The sequence below is a fragment of the Myxocyprinus asiaticus genome, chromosome 6 (assembly GCF_019703515.2).
Source record: "Myxocyprinus asiaticus isolate MX2 ecotype Aquarium Trade chromosome 6, UBuf_Myxa_2, whole genome shotgun sequence".
Classification (NCBI taxonomy): Eukaryota; Metazoa; Chordata; class Actinopteri; order Cypriniformes; family Catostomidae; genus Myxocyprinus; species Myxocyprinus asiaticus.
The window spans coordinates 53556929-53581159 of NC_059349.1; the positions used below are offsets into that span (position 1 = coordinate 53556929).

The window sequence follows — 24231 nt, forward strand, 5'->3', positions numbered from 1 at the left end:
AATAAACTAGACTAAACAAAAAAACTAAACTAAACTAAACTAAAATCTGGAGAGATTCATACCAAAAGACAAAAACGTAAGGGGCGGTCACACTACAATTCTCGCTCCATTCACTCCCATTAAAACGCATCCGAATGCAGCAGACCGGAAAACCAAACTCATGCAAAAAAATGTCGTACTACGTTGCGTACCAAAGTTCAAGCTTGGTGAACTCTGAACCGTGAATTCGCATGACGAGAAGACCGGTGACCAATAGAAGAACGGAACATCTGACCTCTTGGCTCAATTCAAAGGATACATACTGTATATCGAAGCTGCAAGTTTTATTATTGCAGGAAAGTGAGTAGAGAATATATTTATAAAAAAAAATTGTATCCCCTTTTCTCCCCAATTTGTAATGCCCAATTCCCACTACTTAGTAGGTCCTCATGGTGGTGCGGTTACTCACCTCAATCCGGTTGGCGGCGGACAAGTCTCAGATGCCTCCGCTTCTGAGACCGTCAATCTGTGCATCTTATCACGTGACTCGTTGTGCATGACACCGCGGAGACTCACAGCATGTGGAGGCTCATGCTACTCTCCGCGATCGACACACAACTTACCACATGCCCCATTGTGAGCGAGAACCACTAAACGCGACTACGAGGATGTTACCCCATGTGACTCTACACCTCCTTAGCAACCGGGCCAATTTGGTTGCTTTGGAGACCTGGCTGGAGTCACTATTTTAAAAAAAAATTGTTATTGGTTTTTTTGGGGGGAATTTTTTCCCCTTTTCTCCCCAATTTGGAATGCCCAATTCCCGATGTGCTTTTAAGTCCTCGTGGTCATGTAGTGACTCGCCTCAATCCAGGTGGCGGAGGACGAATCCCAGTTGCCTCCGCCTCTTAGACCGTCAACCCGCGGCTTGTTGAGCACATTGCCACGGAGACATAGCACGTGTGGAGGCTTCACGCCATCCATGCTCAACTCACCATGCGCCCCACCGAGAACGAACCACATTATAGCGACCACGAGGAGGTTACCCCATGTGACTCTACCCTCCCTAGCAACTGGGCCAATTTGGTTGCTTAGGAGACCTGGCTGGAGTCACTCAGCACACCCTGGGATTCAAACTAGCGAACTCCAGGGGTGGTAGCCGGCGTCTTTTACCACTGAGCTACCCAGGCCCCCTATTTTAACATTTTAATATAATATTATTTTTATGTTTGTGATATATATTTTACTTACACCAGAAGCCCTCCCGTGTGACATCATATCCTGATTCGTTGCATTGTCCGAAAAAAAAGTGTGTGCTCAAAGCCCAATATGACCACCCCTTTAGTCTTCGTTTTACAGCTTTTGAACTTTTTTTATGCTTTTACACTGTTTCTCTCACCTTCATTCTGAGTGCTCTCCTCTCGATCTCAGTGATGCATTTCTTGATGATGAAGGGAACGCCCTCCTTCTCGCCCTGCAGGACCTGAGAGAAATCACGCCCGAACAGCTGCAGGCGACCCTGAAGTTTCTTATGACCACACTGAATCGCCAGCGACTCCAAACACTTCTTATGACACGCCAGAAAACACTGACACACACACAAACACCGGACATCAGTGTCCAATTACAGATCTGACTATATAATAATGTAGTTTTATAAATTTTGGCAGATCATTTTTTACGTTTTGGCCAATATACAGATTACTCACAAGTTCCAATCTAAAATTATACATCTTTCAAGCTAAATCAGGTGGTGTTGAATTGTTGAAAATGAATGCAAATCAGCTAAATCAGACTGATGGCATAATTTTAAAAAACGAAAACTCGCTAACACCAATATGGCCTCCAATTGCATAATCTGTCTCACCTCCTCACATTCTGCACCCTGGAAGTAAACGTAGCTGTCGCACTCTCTGCACTTTGATGGCGTACGGAGTTTGCGCAAACGATGGGTTTTTGCTGCTTTAGATAATCCCACGTTTCTGAACGGTCCAGTGGGGGCAGAGCTCTCCGGCTCCATGCCATTTATACCTAAACACAACAAACAATCAAATCATGAAACAGGATATCATCATGTATACACTACACCATAGGAAAGAAAAATAATCTTTGAGATATGAGCTAAGCAAGAGCGACATCCAACAATATTTTTATGACTTATATCCAGAGTATATTATACATATGTGCACAGCTTTAAAATGAGCATTGTGCTGTAATGTGTAACTCACTTTGTTCAAACGGGGTCATGGCACCATCTCTGTCATCTAAATCTTCATTGGATGACAGTGTAGTAGCAGACACTGGCCTTGATGGTTTTGAGATGTCTCCTGTGAACAAAACATTATACAACATTAACCTTTTTAAACGTAAATGTATTTATTTGATTGTATTTCATTTCTTTTGTGTTTCATTTGACTTCTTTTTATTTAATTAATGTTTCTTTAATCTAATTTAAATGTATTGTATTTGTTTTATTTAAATTGTATTTCATTGTTTTTTATTCCATTATTTTATTTTATTGTATATCATTTCATTTTATGTCTTTTTATTTTATTATAATTTTATTTGTATTTCATTGTATTATTTTATTTTCTCTTATTTTTCCTTTAATTTAATTGTATTTCATTTTATTTGATTTATTTTTCTGTAATTAATTTTTTTTAATCTAATTACATTTTACTTACTAGAACTTTATTTATTGTATTGTGTTTTTTTATTGTATTGCTTTCCATAGTATTTCTTTTCATTTAATTACATTGTATTTAATATAATATTATTTCATTTTATTATTTTATGTTTTTCATTGAATTTATTTTTAATTACATTGTATTTAATATTATTTTATTTTACTTCATTGTACAGTATTATTTTATTTTAATTAATTTTATTTAGCTGTATTATTTAATTTAATTTAATCTCATTTCTGTAAACCAGACTGATGTGTTTGGGTTGTTAGTGTTGGTGGGTTCAGCACCTGTACTGGATGTCGGGGAGCCCAATCCACTCGCTACACCAACACTGTCAGTGTCACTCAGTGTGGACGGCCACGACTTATGAGCCTGATGATGATCTCTACCTGTGAACATGACCAATTATTCTTTAATAATATTACAGTCAATATGAAACAGCATTCATAACCCATTTTACTTCTGTAATGTGACATAAAACAGTGTGACTTGATTTTAGACCAGGACCATGTATTAAACAAGTAATTATTGTCATTTTTGATTTCATGGTGACTTTAAAATTATAGTCTATATGTGTGCCTCGTTTTAAGGCGGCATGTCAAATTAATCAAACCCTAATTTAACACTGAGCAGCAGCATTAGTCTGTAGAACTGACCTTGACCTCGTCTTGGTTTAACCACACCCCCTTCTCCAAATCCCACCTCCTCTGTGGTGGGCAGGGTTTCAGAGCTGCTCTGCCTACAGAGGCTGTTGTTCCGGGTCCGAACAAGACTGAAAGGGATAAAAGTAAAAATGCTAAACTCAATACACATTCCAAGTTACTAAATGGTATGGCACAACATCATTTACTGCAACATTTCATGTCACTTCAAGCAGCCTTTGAGTGCAGAATATCATACTACAATTCTACTCATACTATTTTTGATGTATATAGTATGTATAATGTGCACAGTGAATTTTCTGTATGCACCAAATACCAGGATGCAATGCAATTGTGTTTCAATATCAATCGCAATTTTAACAATAATTATTTGATTGCACTCCCAAGAGTTAAGACTAAAAATTCAATGCAATTTATTGCTGAGATGATAACTGGATGCCACTCACTAATACTACAGCTACTCTTTTTGTTATTGTTGCATACTACATACTTTTTCACATACTACTTTGACATACTCCCATAATGCATTGCTCTAGAACTCAAAGCACATAAAGTATACTAATAAGGGAATGTCTTACTGGTGGCTGGAGGCCGAGTATGGCTCAAACTGGTACTGTATGGGCAGTTCAGTGGTGAGCTGCAGGTTTTTGACGTAGGCGGCGTACTGCTGACCGGGATCGTACAGTTTACAGCTCTCACACAGCGTTTGGAAATGAACCGGCAGAGCTGCGGTCTGCACATGCATCGTCTGATAGTACGAGATCGTGCACTGGACAGAGAGGAAGAGAAATTATAAAAAATTCATCTGCTCAACTGGATCAACTTTCCAAACAGGAAAAACAGCCTATTTACTTTATTAATACAGATTTCCAGGTCTTATTGTGAATTATTCAGTAATCTTTGCAGTCCAGGCTTCACTAAAATTTGTTCAGACACTTATATTTACTTTTAGCTAAGTTACAGCTCGACGTATGCATTTACATTGTTGCACATTTCTAATAAAAAGCTGCTATATATAATACTATGCTATGAAATAATACAGCAAAATAAAATTATATTAAATTTAATTAAATAAAAAGAAATGAAATAAAATAAAATAATACAATGAAATAAAATAATATTAAATACAATTTTATTAAATAAAATAATAAAATGAAAAAAACAATTATATTAAATAAATTGAATTAAACAAAAATAAAAATAATGGTATATGTTTATTCCATCCGATCCGTTCAAATAAAAAACAACGCTCAGACCGTCAGAACTAGTCGAATTCGATTAGACTAATGGGTCTGATTAGTCGATTTTTAAAAACCATGCAACCCCTAGTAAGTACATACGAGCGTAGTACATACTTTTAGTTTGTAGTAGACTTGGGACACAGCCCGAGAATGACAGCAGGGAATGTTTCAGTGTTCATACACACGTTTTGACCAAGAAATGTATATGACCTTTTTTGTGATTGCTGGATAAGCATATTAAAAATCATTCAAATTTAGATCATACATTTGAGATGGATCATTCAGACCAATTTGTGAATCGATTCAGATGATTCATTAAAACAGAACAGCCTAAAAGAACGATTCGCTCACAATCAGATATCTCTATTTTTTCACAGTACGAGAGTCATTTCTAGACAATTACAGTATTTCAGAGCAGAGAATAACTAAAAAGACGTATATTCACCATGGAAATATTCACTTGACTTTTAAGATTTTATTAATTTCCATGACTTCTCCAGGCCTCAAAAGCACAATTTTGAAATTCCCTAATGTTTCCAGGTTTTCCATGATTGTGTGTAGGTGTGTGCAAGTGTGGTGTCTCACCGCACGCAGTATCTGGTCAGTCTGTCTGATGAGTTCCTGAATCTGTTTCAGCACATTCACCTTCATGTCCTCCAACTCCTGTTGCTGAGTCATGGCATCTGCGATGCAGGTGCGATTCGTTGCCTCTGCCTCCTCTGCCTGAGGATGCACACACACGCCATATCATAGCGTCAAGTAAAGTGGTTGACTAGCCTCAGACGTGCACCAAGCGCCAATCTGACTGGCTGGTTTGATGAAACTTCCATGAGGAAAAGCAGTCAGAAACATTTTATTAGTGATGCACCGATGTATCGGCTGCTGATATTTATGGTTGATTTAATGTATAATAGCCACAATATGTAGAAGGGTTGGCACTCCTAAGAACATGCAATATTTAATTTTTATTCTTTCTCGTTCTTATTGTAATGTCGAAAAAACACCATAAATGGACGTGACAGTTGTGAAAGCAGCACTTACCTACAGGCTTCATCATGAGGGAAACCATTTAAAAACACTTTGAAACCAGCAGACTTTGACTTCTGAGATATTGGATGGTATTTATTAATGCTGCTTGACTGATTGAAATAAAACTGAAATCGCAATATGGCCTTGAGCGATTGGTAAACCTTAAAAGGCTGCTTTCTGCATTCAGTGCTGTGTGAGCAAGCGGCGCCCTCTAGCGGTCTGGACGGCATTATCCACTATCTATTATACTACAATAATACAGAATTTAAAAGGGGGTTTTGTTCCTTTGGTTTAAACTTTTGTTTTTCCATGATGTGGTTAACATTTTTGTGGAATTGCCCAACAAATGAACTGTTAATATCGGTGCATTCCTACTTTTTACTAGCTTGCCTGGAAGTTTGCCTTCAAGTTGAAGCAACGACCGCTTTTGATGGCGTAATCACGTAAGTTTGTCGTCATATTGAATCTGATCAGTGATTTGATTTGAGAGTTTGGATTGACCTGTTCATCATAGAAAGTGATCGTATGCCTTCCGAAGACTTATAATATGATGCACGTGTCACATGGACTACTTTTATGACACTTTTGGGCATCAACTGCTATTGTATGGAAATAAGCGAACGCGAAATTCTTTAAAAATGGTCATGTTTACTCATGTTGGGTCATTTTCTGTTTGAGTGATGACCTTGTTGCGTGCTTCCTCCTCCAGTCGTCTCTTCTTGTCCAGAGCTTTAGTAGTCGAGCCACTTCCTGCTCCACTTTGTTCCTCTTCAACCCTATTGGCTACTGTCCGAGCTCTCTCGTACTCCTCACAGCGACTCATGTACAGCTGACGCGATTTACGCAGGTTACTCTCCGCATCGGCCTGATAAACACACAAACCTCTGAATGAATCAACACAAATATACACATTGTAGCTATTGCTCATATGGTATAAATCCATCTGTTTCAGCAGGATTCCGATAGTTTATTTAGTTAGTTGAGGAGGTGTTTTGAATCTCTACCAGTTTTCTCTTGGCTCTTTGCCACTGCTCCTTAATTTCTCTGCGTTTCTTCTCATGTTCCTGTCTGCGCTGTGTCATCGGCTGAGAGAGAGACAGAGAGAGGGAGAGAGACACATAGTAAGTGTTGTGCATTTATAAAATCGTTAAAGTAAAACTCTGTAAAGCCTGACATATGAAAGAATTTGTCAGGCAATTCTTTTAAAATGTTTTTTTATTTGTCATTAAACTGTTTTTAGTACCATTAGACAATCTATAAAAAAAAAAAAACATTTTTTTTCTTATTTTACACATTAGGCTTTAAAGGTCATTATCCTCCTGAGGCCCAGCAATTCATTTCTGTGCAGGACATTTGTTATGTGAAGTTTTTCTACAGTGGTAAATCTTGGGGTATTATCAGAGGACTCTCTGGGCTTTTCAGAGATCCCAAATGTTTGAGAGTTTGGTCATGACAGCTTCCTCTCCTTGCTCTATAAATATGGATTGAAATGTATCACAGTTCAATTCAGCTCATCAAATACAATATGAATAAAATATTATTTTTTCAATAAAAATTTTTATCACATGTATTTTATGCACCAAACACTATATTGACATTTAAAAAAGGGAAATTTTAAAACTTTTTTCGCTGGTTCTCAGGAACTTATGGTAAGATGACATCATAATAGCTTGTTTATAATGACAGAGCAGGCTACATATATGACAATACACAGAAATATTAGTTCACACTTTAAATATATCTTATAAAAAGTATATGTCAGAATTGTCAAAGCTCTGTGATGTTTTTTGTGGTGGACATGAATGTAATGTAATGGAGATTGAGAGATATTCCTCAAAAGTCTGTTGTATCATATTTAATACATGGATTTCAAAGGGGGATTTTCAATAAAATAATATACAAAATTTTAACCAAGCACAAGTTGCTTATATTCAGCAAATACTTATTTAAAAATATCAGCATAAATATAATCATTACTGTCACTTTTACTTTATTAAAATCAGCTGTCATTTATCCCAACATAAGAGTCCCGCCGTCATTTTAAATAGATCGATATGAACATTGAAACCACTTATTTTTCCACAAATAACCACTAGATGGTGCCATAAACATTTGAAACTTACATATCATAGATTGTTTGGCTCGTCAGCTTGAACAGGGATTGAAACAGGAGCCGTCAAACATCGTGTATCATATTTGATACACACGGCATTATAGGGTTAATTTAGGGTACGTTTACATGACAACGATGTACTGAAAATGGAAAAGCTTTCCTTTGCGTTTTTGAAACGTTTTGTGTACAGACGACAACGTTGTCAAAACGATCCCCGTTCACACGGATCCGCGAAAACGACTAAAAAGGCTGTATTATGCATGCCAGGCCAGTAGTTGGCGATGTCACTTTGTAAAGAAACACTACGTGCCTGCACACATAAGCATTCTTCCACAGAGCGGTGAATACAAACAATGAAGATGGCGAAACCATCGAGCAGTTTTTTTCTGGACGGACGATGAGGTTGCTTTATTACTACAATTACTTTGCTGGAGAAGCGTCAATAAACTCAAAATCTTGAGCAGCACAAACACAGTCCTGTAGTCCGCCATTGTGGTTTTGAATGTCTCGCGCACATGCCTATAGACTGAACACGTAATACACGTGCGCATGACGTCATCGCTTCCACAAATTTGTTTTTGTATGTTTACACGGAGACGATAATAGCATAGTTTTTAAAAACTTGTACATTGAAACCCGTTTTCAAAAGTTTGCATTTTCAGGCCCCAAAACGCCGTTGTTGTGTAAACGAACAGCCAAAACGCATAATAAGTTTTCCGTTTTTAGTTGAAAACATTGTCGTGTAAACGGCCCCTTAAAGTGTTTATTATTACTGATACAAATCACACTGTCCACACAGCGCAAAAATAAATCTCCATTGTAAGTGCTTCACTGTAACCCAGATTTTTGCGTTTTTAAAGATAAGGAGGGAAGTCTAAATTATTTTTTGTGGTAATAAACATTATACCACAAATGCTGTCGATTGAGCTTAACTTCTATTGAACCCGGAATATTCTTTAAATGCATGCTTTGTGAACAGAAGCATCAATTTCTTTCAAAAACAAACATTTCTAAAACTTCTGAATGGTAGTGTATATAAAGGCCAATTCATACTCCCAACATATGCCCAACAAATGCCAACAAACAGTAACATCCAATACTTGTTGGGTTTGATCAGATCAGTGTGATAAAATACAAAATATGAGTAAATGTATTCCACTACAGTTACAATCTAAAAGTATTTTGAATACTGAAGAGATTACTTTGCATTTTATTGCCATTTGTTTCATTTATCTTTAGTCTGTTCAGTTGGAAAACATTTATGTTTTAAAATGAAGCGATCTGAGGAACGTTTTAACAGCAGGGAAACACTTTCTTATGATTTATTCTTCATATGAGCAGTCAGAGGGCACCTTCATACTGTTATGAGTGAAAAAGTGGATCTGACGCCATTGAGGATCTATAGCAACAAAAAAAAGTTAGAAACGCTCTGACAGATGAAATATAAATCCAAATAAACACACAATTACAAGGCTATTTGGTTTGTCAAATTTGTATGCGGTTTGAGTATTTTTACAAGAATAAAGGATGCTTATTTGAGAAATAATAACCAATGTAGCCTGTAGCATCATAGAAAAAGTACAACTACAAATAATAGATATTCTGCCTCATTCTATGAACAGAATCCACAAACGATCAGAAGATGATGTTGTTGTGTTCACTCTGTGGGGTTCTGAAGTAAGTTTGGAGCATCAGAAATAGTTCCTTGTGTAAATTACCATTTGAATATTTAGCGTTAAAGGTGCTGTAAGCGATTTTTTCATGGAAATGTATGCAAAAACTTTTATTACTCCCTGAAAGAGATTAATTAAATAAGTGTCATGAGATATGTCACCGGTCTGACAGCTCTAGACTCTGTAAACAGCAAACAAAAATGTGTCCACGGGCCACAGACAATGACGCTTTCTGCCTGTCAATCATTTCGAATTATTGAGGCTTAATGCCATTTTTATGCCATGTTGTTCATAACAGTTGTCAGTTGAGGGCGCTATTTTGCAGCTGTTATTTTTGACAATCGTTTCTGCATGATGTCGGTCTCAATAAAGCTCATTTGGGGTTTTGGAAAGAGGGGGCGTGTCAAATCCAACAACTCAGACTCGTGGAAGTAGAACGGCTGAAATCACTTACAGCACCTTTAAGTCTAACAATTAGATGCACCTTTTACAAGTCACGATGATGTTTTATAATGAATTCTATCAAAAAAGTCCATGTCGGGGCCACTAATCGCAGGGTTTGATTCCCGGCCCACATGACTCCACATGCTGAAGTGTCCTTGGGCAAGACACTGAACCCCAAGTTGCTCCCAATGGCAGGCTAGCACCTTGCATGCTAGCTCTGCCGTCATTGGTGTGTGAGTGTGTGTGTGAATGGGTGAATGAGTCACAGTGTAAAGCTTTGAAACCGCTAAGGTTAAAAAAGCGCTATATAAGTGCAGACCATTTACCATGTCTGATCTTTTTTTTTTCCTCTAGTTAAGACCTTTGGTGTTAGTGCAAAGATGTTTTTTGCAAAAATATTAACTCTTAATAAGAACTTTAGCATTTTTTTTCCCAGCAAACACAAAACGTTTTTAAAACATAGTTGTGTTTAATAGGTTCTAGCCTAATGTCACTACATTCTAAACATGTCAAATCAATATATTATAATATATATATATATATATATATAAAATATACTGTATTTTAAATTGCACATATTTGGCTTCATCGGCAACCTCTTCCTTGTCAGTCATCTTTAATGGCAAACAACAACACGCAAATATGTACGTTTGTTAGTGTTTGTTGGATCAGTGTGAACACAACAGTTTTGTTTCTCAACATTCTAAATACAACAGCCAAATTTAGAATGTTTGAAGTGTTGGTGTCGTTTGGGGCAGTATGAACTGGCCTTAATTATACTACATACAATAAATTATATATACACACACATCGATGAGCCAAAACATTATGACCACCTGCCTAATATGCTGTTGGTCCTCCGCGTGCTGCCAAAACAGCACAGACCCGCCAAGGCGTGGACTCTACAAGAATCCTGAAGGTGTCCTGTGGTATCTGGCACCAAGACATTAGCAGTAGATCCTTCAAGTCCTGCAAGTTGCGAGGTGGAGCCGCCATGGATCAGACTTGTTGTTCCAGCACATCCCACAGATGCTCAATTGGATTGAGATCTGGGGAATTTGGAGGCCAGGGCAACACCTTGAACTTTTCATCATGTTCCTCAAACCATTCCCGAACAATGTGTGCAGTGTGGCAGGGCGCATTATCCTGCTGAAAGAGGCCACTGCCATCAGGGAATACCACTGCCATGAAGGGGTGTCCCTGGTCTGCAACGATGTTTACGTAGGTGGCACGTGTCAAATTGACGTTCACATGAATGGCCGGACTCAGGGTTGGACTCATCGGACCAGGCGACCTTCTTCCACTGCTCCAAGGTCCAGTTCCGACACTCGCGTTCCCCATTGTAGGCGCTTCTGACGGTGGACGGGGTTATCATGGTCACTCTGACTGGTCTGCGGCCATGCAGCCTCATACGCAGCAGGGTGCGATGCACTGTGCACATTCCTCCCGTAACCATCATTACAATTTTCTGTGACTTGTGCCACAGTAGACCTTCCGCCGGTCCAGACCAGATGAGATAGTCTTCGTTGCCCTCATGCATCGATGAGCCTTGGGCGCCCAACACCCTGTCGCCGGTTTGTGGTTTGTCTCTCCTCTGACCACTGTCGGTAGGTACTCACCACTGCTGACCAGAAGCACCCCACAAGCCTTGCTGTTTCAGAGATGCTCTGACCCAGTCGTCTGGCCATAAAAATTTGTCCCTTGTCAAAGTCGCACAGGTCTTTACTCCTGCCCATTTCTCCTGCATTCAACACGTTGACTACGAGAACTGATTGTTCACTTACCACCTAATCTACCCAGACCTTGACATGTGGCCTTGTTAGGAGATGATCAACGTTATTCGCTTCACCTATGAGTGGTCATAATGTTTTGGCTCATCAGTGTACAACATTTAGATCATGCAATCTGCTTGGACAAGCAGTGTTCTAAGAGTTTGGATCTTAGTATAACAGGCACAGATTTGTATCTCTCTGATTGCCTGTGTTTAAACATTTTCTTTTGATTGTGGGGTATTATTTAAGATAATAAATATATTAAAATGATACATTATTTTTAATAATAATATATATATATATTTTTAATAATACATTAATAAAAACCTCTTTTGCTAAAAAAATTATTATAGATTAAGTAGGATACAGGATACAGACATCAAGTCAAGTGAACTATCCACCTACAGACACAACAAAACTCTTTTGGCTGTAATACTGCAGGCCTCTGTGTGTGTTTGTGTGTTACCTGTAGAAAAGAGTGTGTGTAGATGTTGTTTGTGGCCTGTTGTAGACCAGAGCTCTGTTCTGAGTCCTGCTCAAGAGCCAGAGAGAAGATCGACACTAACGGCATATGTTCCTGACAGAGAGACAGACAGACAGACAGACAGGGCTGAGAAATGCTTCTTCACTAAACTGTAAGGCAAAAGTGTTCATTATTGAAGAAACATCCATTTATAGTTTCACCATTTCAAACCAAACACACTTATTTTTGTGCTTGAAAAGCGTGCATATGCCATTTTTCTTAAAACAAATGCTACTTGCTTTGATATCCTAATGCAAAGATATTTTAAAGACATTTTAAAGTGAAGCACACAGATTTTCTCCATCTTTATTTTATCTACCTGTGTGATGCTCTGTTTGCTGGACTGATAGAGTCGCTGAAGACCTTTGGAAAACTCGTTCTCTGTGAAAGAAAGCATGAGAGACACAAATAAACAACATACGATCCCAGCCGAGCTATCAAGTTTTCTTCATTTTACAGTTTTATCCAGACAGATATTCAGGTCTTCATGGGCTGGACTAGTTATTAATCTGGGTTTAAAAACAAAACATTATTTTGTGATAATGACAGGCTGATGACCTTTAATTATAAATGATTATTTCTACAGTTTATAGTTTAATTATACAGTTTAACGCACATTATATGAAAACATTTATCCACAGAATGTATCGACCAATCACAATCGAGTATTTCAGAGAGATAAGCGTAAGCAATCACCCAGCCAATCCGACGTAATAATGTAAAGAGTGTGGTGTTACCAAGAGCGATTCTCTTGTCTATGTAGTTGATGATGTCCTTCATGTATTTAGCGATCGATTTGGCGTAATTCAGAGCCGAGTCGACTCCGCCTTCACTGCGCTGCAGGAGAATATCAACTTCCTGTGGACTCACTGCTGACACACATTTTACATGTACATGTTTACATTCAATCATTTGGCAGACAGTTTTATCCAAAGCAACATATAGTACAGTGCATTGAAGAATAGGTATAAATAAATATGCATGTATTATCTTTTCAAAACAGAAGATGGTTTGCCGTTCCAAACACACGTAAAGACAGTAAAAAGGAAGGAAGACACTCACTGCAATCATGGTGGTCATATTTGCCTCCTCCATCAGAACCCTGAGCTGAAGAAACTCTGTACAGATCCTCCATAGACTACACGTACACACACATACACACACACACACACACACAAATGTACAAGTTTAAAGGGATAATTCACACCAATAAAAAAAGACAATTCTGTGCTGTCAAGCTACAAAAAAAGCCTAAAAAAACACCATAAAAGTATCATGAATTAGTCAGTAGGACTTGTGCACTATATTCCAAGTCTATATAATACGATAGCTTTGTGCGAGAAAATAACGACTTGTTTACAGAAATACTTTTCGCCTGACTTCGGAAGACTTATAATATGGCGCACAAGTCATTTCGGCGGCATTTACACTGCAAGGCTTAATGCACAGATCTGATCTTTCGACTTGAGGTAGACCTAAATAGTTGCTTTATGGAACTATCGGTTATTGGCAAAAATCTCTACCGATAGTTGCCGATAGTTTTTTCATCCTGTGAAATATATATAAATATGCATACACTGTATATACAAAACTGTATATATAGGTTATAAAAAGCTTAATGTGGTAATTACTAACACTTAGAGCACTGTAATGGAGCCAAGTCCCCATGGTTATCGGTATGGGAAAAATCAACTATCAGTCGACCTCTAATTTTGACCATATACGATTTGTTGTCTCGCCTATTTACATTTGCTTAAGATTTTACCAATGGTGTTTATGTTTATTACCCGCCAAGACCAAGATGCACTAGACTGTTGGTCAACACAATTTTATTTTTATTTGTTTGTGGATTTTTCCCCTTTTTCTCCCAATTTGGAATGCCCAATTCCCAATGTGCTTTTTTTAAGTCCTCGTGGTCGCATAGTGATTCGCCTCAATCCGGGTGGCGGAGGACGAATCCCAGTTGCCTCCACATCTGAGACCGTCATCCCACGCATCTTATCACGTGGCTTGTTGAGCGCGTTGCCACGGAGACATACCGCGTGTGGAGGCTTCACGCCATCCACCGCGGCAACCACGCTCAACTCACCACACGCCCCACTGAGAACGAACCACGATATATATAGTGACCATGAGGAGGTTACCCCATGTGACTCTACCCTCCCTAGCAACCGGGCCAATTTGGTTGCTTAGGAGACCTGGCTGGAGTCACTCAGCACGCCCTGGGATTTGAACTAGCGAACTCCAGGGGTGATAGCCAGCGTCTTTACCACTGAGCTACCCACAGTCAACACTATTAAATGTTGTTACGACATACTGTAAATCGCAGTCCTAATGGGAAACACTTTATAATAACTATACGTTATAAAGTATTTATAAAGCATTTGTTCATAGTTAATTAATTATTAATAAATCTTTCTTCCAACATTGTTAATACATTAATAGAGTATATACAAATAGTTATATTTTCTGTCGCAAATTATTTATTATTGTGTAATAAGTTCATATATAAGCAGTTTGATAATGGTTAATCATCCTTAACAAACAACTTGTTAACCATATATAACTAATGTATTTCATTTGATACAAACCAGAGGTAATAAAGTGTTTAAGAGAACATTAAGGAATAAATCCGTAATTAATAAATACATTATTTATACATGTATATACAGTATGTAATGAACTGGACACATATGAATACTTACTTAAAGGAATATTCCAGTTTCAATACAAGTTAAGCTCAATCGACAGCACTTTTAAAAGTATAGCCACAGTGTGATAAAAAATATTTCTAACCTTTACCATGTAAAGTTTTACCCAATTTTACAGCTTTGTTGCCAGAACAACGTAACACTGTAAACCCTAAAACTACCATAAGAACGAAGATTTAAACAACTTTACTGCTCAAATAATACATGAGAACGGAAAAAATATTGCGAGTGTTGACGCTGACTACCACACCTGGAGTCGCGAGATCGAATCCAGGGCGTGCTGAGTGACTCAAGCCAGGTCTCCTAAGCAACCAAATTGGCCCGGTTGCTAGGGAGGGTAGAGTCACATGTGGTAACCTCCTCGTGGTCGCTATAATGTGGTTCTCGCTCTCAGTGGAGCGCGTGGTAAGTTGTGTGTGGACGCCGCGGAGAATAAGCGTGAAGCCTCCACACGCTCTATGTCTCCACGGTAACGCACTTAACAAGCCACGTGATAAGATGCGAGGACTGATGGTCTCAGACGCGGAGGCAACTGAGATTTGTCCTCCGCCACCCGGATTTAGGCGAGTCACTACGCCACCACGAGGACTTAGAGCGCATTGGGAACTGGGCATTCCAAATTGGGGAGAAAAAATAAAATACAAAAATAAATATATATCTATATCTATATCTATATATATATATATCTATATCTATATCTATAGATATAGATATATATATATATATATATATATATATATATGTATTAAAAAACGCTTTTACCGCTATTTTCTTCCGGAAATACTAGAGAGGTTCGCTCTTGCCAATTCTGCACATATAATTTAAATAAATAATTATCATTGATGTCCTTCACATTATGTTAAAATATGTGCGCTCAAAATCAACCTCGAGTGTTTTGTATTGATTTCTGCCAATTTATTTTCATGTACAGAGTTCTGGTAAAGCATTGCGTTAGCAACACCAAGATCATGGGTTCGATTCCCAGGGAAAAAAACGGATAAAATGTAAATCTTAATGCAATATATGTCACTTTGGATAAAAGCACCTGCCAAATGCATAAATGTAAATGTTTGTAACGTCTCCTTGCGGCAAAATGTGTGCTTGACACCTCATTCCTCCAGAATAACATTGTTATAAATGCACAGTATACTTTCATTGTATGTAAAAGAGCAGCTTGGACATTCTGTAAAACATCTCCTTTTGTGTTTCACAGACCAAGAAAAACAGAAAAGTCAAACAGGTTAGAAACAACATAAGGGCAGGATTTTTAATGTTTGTGTGAACTACTCCTTCAGTGCAGAGGTCAACTCAGAAGTGGTGAGATTGTAGTATTGTACGGTACACATCACTTCCTCCTCTGATGGCTGACTGGTCAGCTTAATACTTTGTCACTGTATTACTTCACCTTTTTGCGGCTAACAACTGCAAATATCTCACACTATCAAGACAAAGTGGTTCGGTCATTTGTCAAAAACACATTCGATAACTCTACGCTTCAGTGCATTTTATTTATTCCCTGAAACAAACGACGGAAGAGGAACTTCTGGTTCTAGTTGTGGTACTTCTGGGAAATGATATAAGGGTTTTTTTATGAACATGATTAAATCATTAATATGTCACTGATGACATTCTGAAGAAGTGTTTCGAAGACCCGCGTCGAGCTGCACTGAGTTTGTACAGAGGAAACAATATGCTTGCGAATGCCACACAGGAAGCAACCCACACACATGCTTCCAACTCCATCCGCACTATTCACACTTTGACACACACACTCACCCTGCTCTTTTCTGTCGGTGGTAAAGACAAGAGAGTTGTGCTGTCGATTTCCCCCATCAACAACTCTGAAACACTGACAGAGAGAAAAAAGTAGTTAGTCTAAGCTGATTATTACACCAAAACAGTCAAATTTAGTAAGTGAGCAGATGCATCAGGTCTTACTTGCTGCTGAAGGCCACGGCGATGGTCTCAATGGCCTTCTCAAAATCTTTCTTTTGAGCATCATTGGTGCCTTCATAACTGAACCCTGTAGAGAAACATTTCACAGTTACTAAAACAAACTAAAGCTTTTGTTTAAAAAGTGCTAATACTTCAATAACACTGGAATAATCAGCCTGGTAATTGGTTTTATTAATTTGTTATTAATAATTTGCTTAAAGAGCACCTATTATGGTTTTTCAAATATCACCTTTCATGTAGTGTGTTATATAGCTGTTTGTGAATGTAAAAAAAAGTCTGCAAAGTTTCAAAAATCAAAGTGCATGACAAATGGAGTTATTGACTCCCAAAAGAAAGAACCGATTCTGAACACCTGAAACCAGTCGTTAGTAATTCCAGACTTACTTCCTGTACTAACCTACGTAATTTGGTAACAAAAAACCCACCTCTGGTCTTCATTGGCTGCTCGCGAACAGCTTTGACCCGCCCTCAAACACTACACTAAGCGGTAGACCAATCATAACAGACTGGGACATCTGACCAATCAGAGCAGAGTAGGCTCTCTGAAAGGAGGAGTTTAGAATGAATCCTTCAGAACGGATCACTGAACGAGTCGTTTTGACACTGTGGAAAAAAACGGTAATGCTGCAATTTAAATGATGAGCAAATTAAAGTGTTTTTTGACCTTGGATGCATGTAAATCTAATGTATGAGACCTTTAAAACTAAATTAGGCACGTTTAAAAACCATAATAGGTGCTCTTTAAAAAAACTTGACCATCTGTTCTAAAGTGAAAGTTTAACCTACTCAAGTTATTGGTTTTTATAAAGCACATTTTTAAACTTTATTAAAGGAATAGTTATCCCAAAAATGTAAATTCAGTCATTGTTTACTCACCCCTGTGTTGTTATAACTCTATATGACTTTCTTTCTTTTTCTGAACACAAAGAGAGAAATTGTGAATAAATGTTGTGCTCAGTGATGTCATACAATGGCAGTTTATGGTGACCACCTCTTCAAGCTTCAAAAGAACACAAAAGTATAATTCAGAAGTCTAATAAATTATTCCATGAGACTCATGATTGTTATGAAAGCATACGATAAGATTTGATGAGAAATAAACCGAAAAGGAATGTATTATTTAGTGAAAATGTTTACTGTTTATTTGAAAGTTTTTGGACTGGTACCAATTCACAGCGGATGGAAAATAGAAAACAAGTGATCGATAGAATGTACCGTCGCTCGTCACGACTGGTTAGGACAAAAACTCTGATACCTTTTATCCTGTGTTGTTTGCCGTCAGTTTAGGACACTGTGTGACTGTGGAGGCCTGGAGCCTCCTCTATGTTTCTGTTTGATTTCCGAATACTCCGTTCAAAAAATAAGGCTGGGCATAGAAATGCATCAATTCTTGGACTACAAACTCTTCAGACATGTTTAGTAAGTTCTGTTCTCTGTTTTGTGTGCAGCTGTGTTGTGTTCTGTTGTCACTATCGCGTCGGATGACCTGTTTTTAGATAAACAAAACAAGTTTTCGCATGAACGCAACAAAGTCGCGAGGGGGCTGCATGAACTGTTGCTCTCGTGCCCTATCACGAACGCGCACATGAGATCAGCAGTCAGTGAACATTTTCACTAAATAATACATCAGATTCCAGTTTGTTTCTCACCAAATCTTATCATATGCTTTCATAACAATCATGAGTCTCATGAAATAATTTATTAGACTTCTGAATTATACTTTTGTGTTCTTTTGAAGCTTGAAGAGGTGGTCACCATAAACTGCCATTGTATGACATCACTGAGCACAACATTTGTTAACAATTTCTCCCTTTGTGTTCAGAAAAAGAAAGAAAGTCATATAGAGTTATAACAACACAGGGGTGAGTAAACAATGACTGAATTTACATTTCTGGGAGAACTATCCTTTAAGACTATTATGACTAATAATTACAGGATTGACTAAATTGTTACTAATGAACTGCTCAAATCTTAAAGACAATGGGACTCCGTTTTCTAAAGTGAAACATTTACTTACACAAGTTAATAATTAGTCTGACATTTATTAAAGTTTATTAAAGTTAAGCTCAATCAACAGCATTTGTGGCATAATGTTAATTACCACAAAAATTAATTTCAACTCGCTCCTCCTTTTCTTTAAAAAAAGCAAAAATCGAGGCTACAGAAATGCACTTACAATGGAAGTGAATGGGGACAACTTTTGGAGGGTTTGAAGACAGAAATGTCAATCATATAATTTTATAAATGCACTTACATTAATTCTTCGGTTAAAACTTGTGTATTATTTGAGCTGTAAAGTTGTTTAAATCATCATATCTTTTGTAAAGCCATATTTACTGGCTTAATATTGTTAAGTAAACTTATTATCTCTGAAATAGAGCATTAATAACATACATGTTTAATAAGTAAAATATAATGGCTAAAATAGCCTTACTCTAAATTCTGATAATTCTTAATTACTAACTTATTCATGCTGATTCTATGTTATATGTCCTATTATTTGTATGTCTATTTATACTCTTGCCTTGTCTTATATTCTGTGTGCACTTGTTTCTCTTGTCACCAAAGAAAATTCCTTGTGTAGATGAGAATACTTGGCAATAAAGCTCATTCTGATTCTGATTAACTGCTGATTAGTATCTGATGTAGTAATGATTGGTTTGTGGTGAAAAGTCTTCAGGTATGTTATTCCATATTTTTGTGTTTGCGATCATGATTTCTGGATTTAGGTCACTGAGAGAGATAGAGAGAGAAGTGTGTGAGGGACAGACCCATGTCGATGAGTTTGACATGGCGGTTGGACTCACCTTTGACCTTTGAGATAAGAGTGCCTGCTGCGGTAAGCGTTTCCACAGTGTTGAGCAGAGGATACGTGCTGATTACCTGCCGCAAAACACGCAGAACTTCTCCTAAGCACTCATGAATGGCTGATCTGTTGTGCGGCTCCTCTTTCACTACAGAGAGAGAGAGAGAGAGAGAGAGAGACATTTAATATTAATGAAAACAAATACTGTATATGAAAAGTTGCTTTAAAAGTCTTTATTCAAAAATACAGTCACATGGCCAAAAAAGTATTTAGACACTTAAGACAAAGACTTGTTTTTGCTAGAAAGGTGAGCTTGTGCTATCTTTATTTCAAATAAATGCCATTTAATTTGACATTTTGTTGTCTAATTCAATCATATTCAAACATTTGTAAGTGTAACTCAAGTGGCCAAACAATTTTGGGGTCCGTTGTATAACACACAAAGCTGCTTAACCCTTTACGCCCGTGAGAAAAGAAAATACTCGTCAATATATTAACAACTACAGCCTTGATCAACACAAAATATGTATCGTTTGAAAGCTTAGAAGCTCTACTTTCCAATACATTATGACCAAAACTGAACAAGTGCTTTGAAATTTGCAGACAAATCAGAAGTGTTACATTTTGATCATTTGATCAAACAATTACACTGTATATATTATTGCAATCAGTAAAAACATCAAACTCATCAAACAGCCGTGTGTCATATGTTGTTGGAAAGCTCTCAAAGAGTAGAATACAACCAGCCTATTTGTTTTACTCACAGACAAAAATATAGCGAGTAATAGCTAAGTATATGTCTTTGATAATTATGTTGGTGTTGCTTATATGCTGCGTTTTCACTTATAACTTCACAAAAAATAAATGGAACATAAAATATCAAATCATTCCTTAGAGGAGGTGATTATCTTTCAAACGAGCCCACACACAATGTAATCAGATGTATAGATCATTAGATAATCCACATGAAGCACAATGTTACATATGACCACCAGGAGATGGCGCCAAATACACTGATACAGACTCAATGATGACTCAAATGGCACAGAATGAAACTCATTCTGTGAAATCTCATTACTAAAATCATGTCTGCATGCTATACAAACCTTTAGTCATTGTTGTGTTTACATGTGTAATTAGTTCTTATGTACAGTTATTATGTTTTATTTGTTTGGAGAAGCTTTTGGATAAATTGAGACATTTTTGGACACTACGATAAATTATTTTTGTAATGCTATAACTTTTGATTGCTTTGTCGTAACAACACAAAATTTTTCTCAGATACAGTTGACATGATTGTGAATAAAAGCAGTTTTTTTGGAGCCACTTTATTTACACCCAGAGATATATAATGCCAAATCAGTAAAATAAGAATTTTGTTTTTTTTGATTTTTCAGCAGTTTCTTAGGCTGAGAGTCTCAGAATTTATCACAATCTACTGTATATCATTAAAAAAATTGAAAAGTTTTCTTTACAATGATACCAAACATATTATTATTATTATTATTTTTTTTTGTATAGATAAAAGCCTATAATTTTGGGTATGCCACTAAAACTTCAGAGCTTAAAGGGTAAACTCAGTATTTATGCTTATTAGGAAGTAGACCAACTCTTGTTCTGCCAAAACTTGTCAGTTATTTGTCCAACTCCAACCCACCCCATCCCACAATGCACTTCTCTGTTCCCATACACTCTGTTCAATACCAAAAGAGGGAACTTGGTTACACACCTAAACTAATATTACGCACATACATCAATATTACAACTGAAGTTCATTAGGTTAAACACATGCAAATGGGAAGCCCAAAGAATAAAGCATCAACTTTAGGTAAATTAAACTACGTGTGTTAATTCAGAGCTTTGTTCTGTTTTAACATGATGTTAGTATATACATTGTATATTAACATCAGCAGCTATGTACAAAGGAATGCCGGCGTTTTCGCCAAGAGTTTGGTTGCTGAAATCTTATCTTTTTCAGCAAGACAATGAAAGCTGTTGTTTTGCATGACAAAAGTCCTTGTGTGTGTCTTTCATGCTCAGACTGTGGGTGTTCTTAAAAATGCACAAAACCAAACAAAAGAGTATAACAGATGATCCTCTTTGTTGCAAAGCTGAAAATATGATGTACTACATCTTCATGTGTCGAACTGAGACGCCAATTTATAACACTACCGTTTATATTGCTATTATGGTTACTAAGGTGTTTAAAGTGTTTTTAATGTGTTGCTATGCAGTTACTAGGGTGTTCTGGGTGTTTTTAATGCATTTCTATGCGGTTCCTAGGGTGTAGCCAGGAGGTTGTTGGTAAAGTGTTCTAGGTGGTTTTTAATAAGTTGCACTGCAGTTGCTAGGGTGTTGTGGGTGTTTTTACTGTATTGCTGTAAGTGGTTACCAGGGTCTTCTTGATGGTTGCTATGGTGTAGCTCGGTGGTTGTTAAGGTGTTCTGTGTAGTTTTTAATGTGTTGCTATGCGTTTGCTAAGTGTTGCGGGTGTTATCACTGCACTGCTATGCGGCTGCTAGGGTGTTTTGGATGGTTGCTGGGGTGTGGCTAAGTGATTTTTAAGGTGTTCTTGTGTTATGTGGTTGGTAGGGTGTTTTGGGCATTTGTAGTGCATTAATATGCCATTGCTAGGTTGTTCTAAATGGTTTTAATGAAATGCTATGCAGATGCTGAGGTGTTGTGGGTGTTATTAGTGTACTGCTAAACAGTTGCTGGTGTATTTTGATGGTTGCTAGGGTGTAGCCAGGTGGTTGCTAAGGTTTTCTGTGTGGTTTTTAATGTGTATTGCTAAGTGCTTACCTGGGTATTTTGGATGGCTGCTAGGTTGTTCTGGATGGTTGCTACTATGGTGTAGCTTGGTGGTTGCTAAGGTGTTCTGGATCATTTTTAATGTGTTGCCATGCAGTTGCTAAGGTGTTGTGGGTGTTATCAGTGCACTGATATGTGGTTGCTAGGTTTTTTTTGTATGGTTACTAGGGTGTGGCAATATGGTTCTTAAGGTGTTCTAGTGTTGTTATACGGTTGCTTGGGTGTAGCTAGGTGGTTGCTAAGGTGTTTGGATGTTTTTTAATGTGTTGCTATGCAGTTACTAGGATGTTGTGGGTGTTTTTAGTGCATTGCTTTGTGGTTGCTAGGTTGTTCTATATGGTTGCCCGCTTGTAGTTAGGTGGTTGATAAGGTGTAATGTTTAGCTTTTTATTTGTTGCTATGCGGTTGCAAGGGCGTTGTGGGTGTTTTTAGTGCATTGCTATGTGGTTTCTAGGTTGTTCTATATGGTTGCTAGGGTGTTCTATGTGGTTTATAATGTGTTATTATGAAGTTGCTACATTGTTGTCGTTGTTATTAGTGCATTGCTAGGAAGCTAGGTGGTTGCTAAGGTGTACTGGTTGGTTGTTTATGTGTTGTAATGCGGTTGCTAGAGTTTTGTGGGGGGTTTTGTTGCATTGCTATGTAGTTGCTAGGTTGTTCTGTATGGTTGCTGGTGTGTTCTAGGTGGTTTTAATGTGTTGGTGTGCAGTTGCTAGGGTGTAATGGGTGTTTTTAGTATATTGCTATGTGGTTTCCAGGGTGTTCTGGATAGTTGCTAAGGTGTTCTAGGTTGTTTATAATGTGTTATTATGTGATTTCTGTGGTGTTGTGGGTGTTATTAGTGCATTGCTATACGGTTGCTCAGGTGTAGCTTGATGTTTGCTAAGGTGTTCTTGGTGTTTTTTGATGTATTGCTATGTGGTTGCTCGGATGTTGTGGGTGTTATTAGTGCATTGCTATACAGTAGCTAGGATGTTTTGAATGGTTGCTAGGGTGTGGCTATGTGGTTGCTAAGGAGTTCTAGCAACTCTCAAGTCTCTAGATATGGCTTGGGTCCCTCCTATAAAAGTCTATGGCATTTTTTTCACCTGCCAGGCAAAAATCATACATTATGATCGCTTAGAAATCTCCTGAGTCCTGCATGATTTGAGGTATCATTCATGTCTGTTATTCTTCATGTGCACTCAGTTGTTGAAATGTCATCAGACACAAAAGCTAAACAGATTTGACAAGCACTATTAACACACTTTGTGTTTTTGTGAAGTTTCACAGCTTTTAAAACACATAGATTCAATGTGTGATTCAGGGATTTGAACTTGTCGACTCTACTTGTCGAGTCTATTATTGTCTTTCTTTATCCAGCGCAGAGGACATACAAGAGCTTTATCACGTCAGATCCTGTCAGTCTGTTCTCTATAAAGAGCAGAAGTCAGTAAAAGCTCCTCATCCCTTCTGGACTTCCTTCAAGTGTCGCTATTTTCATCAGCTCCACTTCCTGTTTACATTTGCCCTTGTTATAGTGTTGCTCTAGTGATGTTTCCAATGTCACTTCAAGACAAATCTTCCTTTCTGTCCATTTGCAGTGTTGTTATGCGTTTCATCTGTAATTACTGTTGTCATTTCCTTCACAGTGAATTTTCTCTCAGTTGTGGTGAAGCTGTAAAAGCCACACCGGATAGTTCATTTACACTGTTGCAGAAAAACTGCTGTATACAGACCCACACAATTTGACGCACTGCTGCAATTTCTTCTTATACTAAACAGAAGGCAGTGTCATGCTCGATTTGATACTGGTTCTCTTTCTGAGCAGATGGCATGACGCTT

At 37.7% G+C, this 24231-nt stretch overlaps 1 protein-coding gene across 2 annotated transcripts in view; it reads right to left on the reverse strand.

The window, feature by feature from the left end:
• The window catches only part of LOC127443013 (rho GTPase-activating protein 45-like), a 51745-nt gene that overhangs the window by 11237 nt on the left and 16277 nt on the right, over positions 1-24231 (reverse strand). The window contains exons 3-18 of one of the 2 annotated variants that reach the window (XM_051701482.1): positions 19598-19744; positions 16773-16857; positions 16611-16683; positions 13186-13261; positions 12861-12992; positions 12443-12504; positions 12067-12177; positions 6603-6683; positions 6284-6463; positions 5155-5292; positions 3907-4097; positions 3323-3438; positions 2954-3055; positions 2208-2306; positions 1847-2010; positions 1379-1567 (exon numbers count right to left, since the gene is read on the reverse strand). In XM_051701482.1, the coding sequence (XP_051557442.1) occupies positions 1379-1567; positions 1847-2010; positions 2208-2306; positions 2954-3055; positions 3323-3438; positions 3907-4097; positions 5155-5292; positions 6284-6463; positions 6603-6683; positions 12067-12177; positions 12443-12504; positions 12861-12992; positions 13186-13261; positions 16611-16683; positions 16773-16857; positions 19598-19744 (1946 nt within the window). Of the gene's footprint in view, positions 1-1378; positions 1568-1846; positions 2011-2207; positions 2307-2953; positions 3056-3322; positions 3439-3906; positions 4098-5154; positions 5293-6283; positions 6464-6602; positions 6684-12066; positions 12178-12442; positions 12505-12860; positions 12996-13185; positions 13262-16610; positions 16684-16772; positions 16858-19597; positions 19745-24231 lie in introns of both variants that reach the window. The other variant, XM_051701481.1, reaches the window with a different exon arrangement.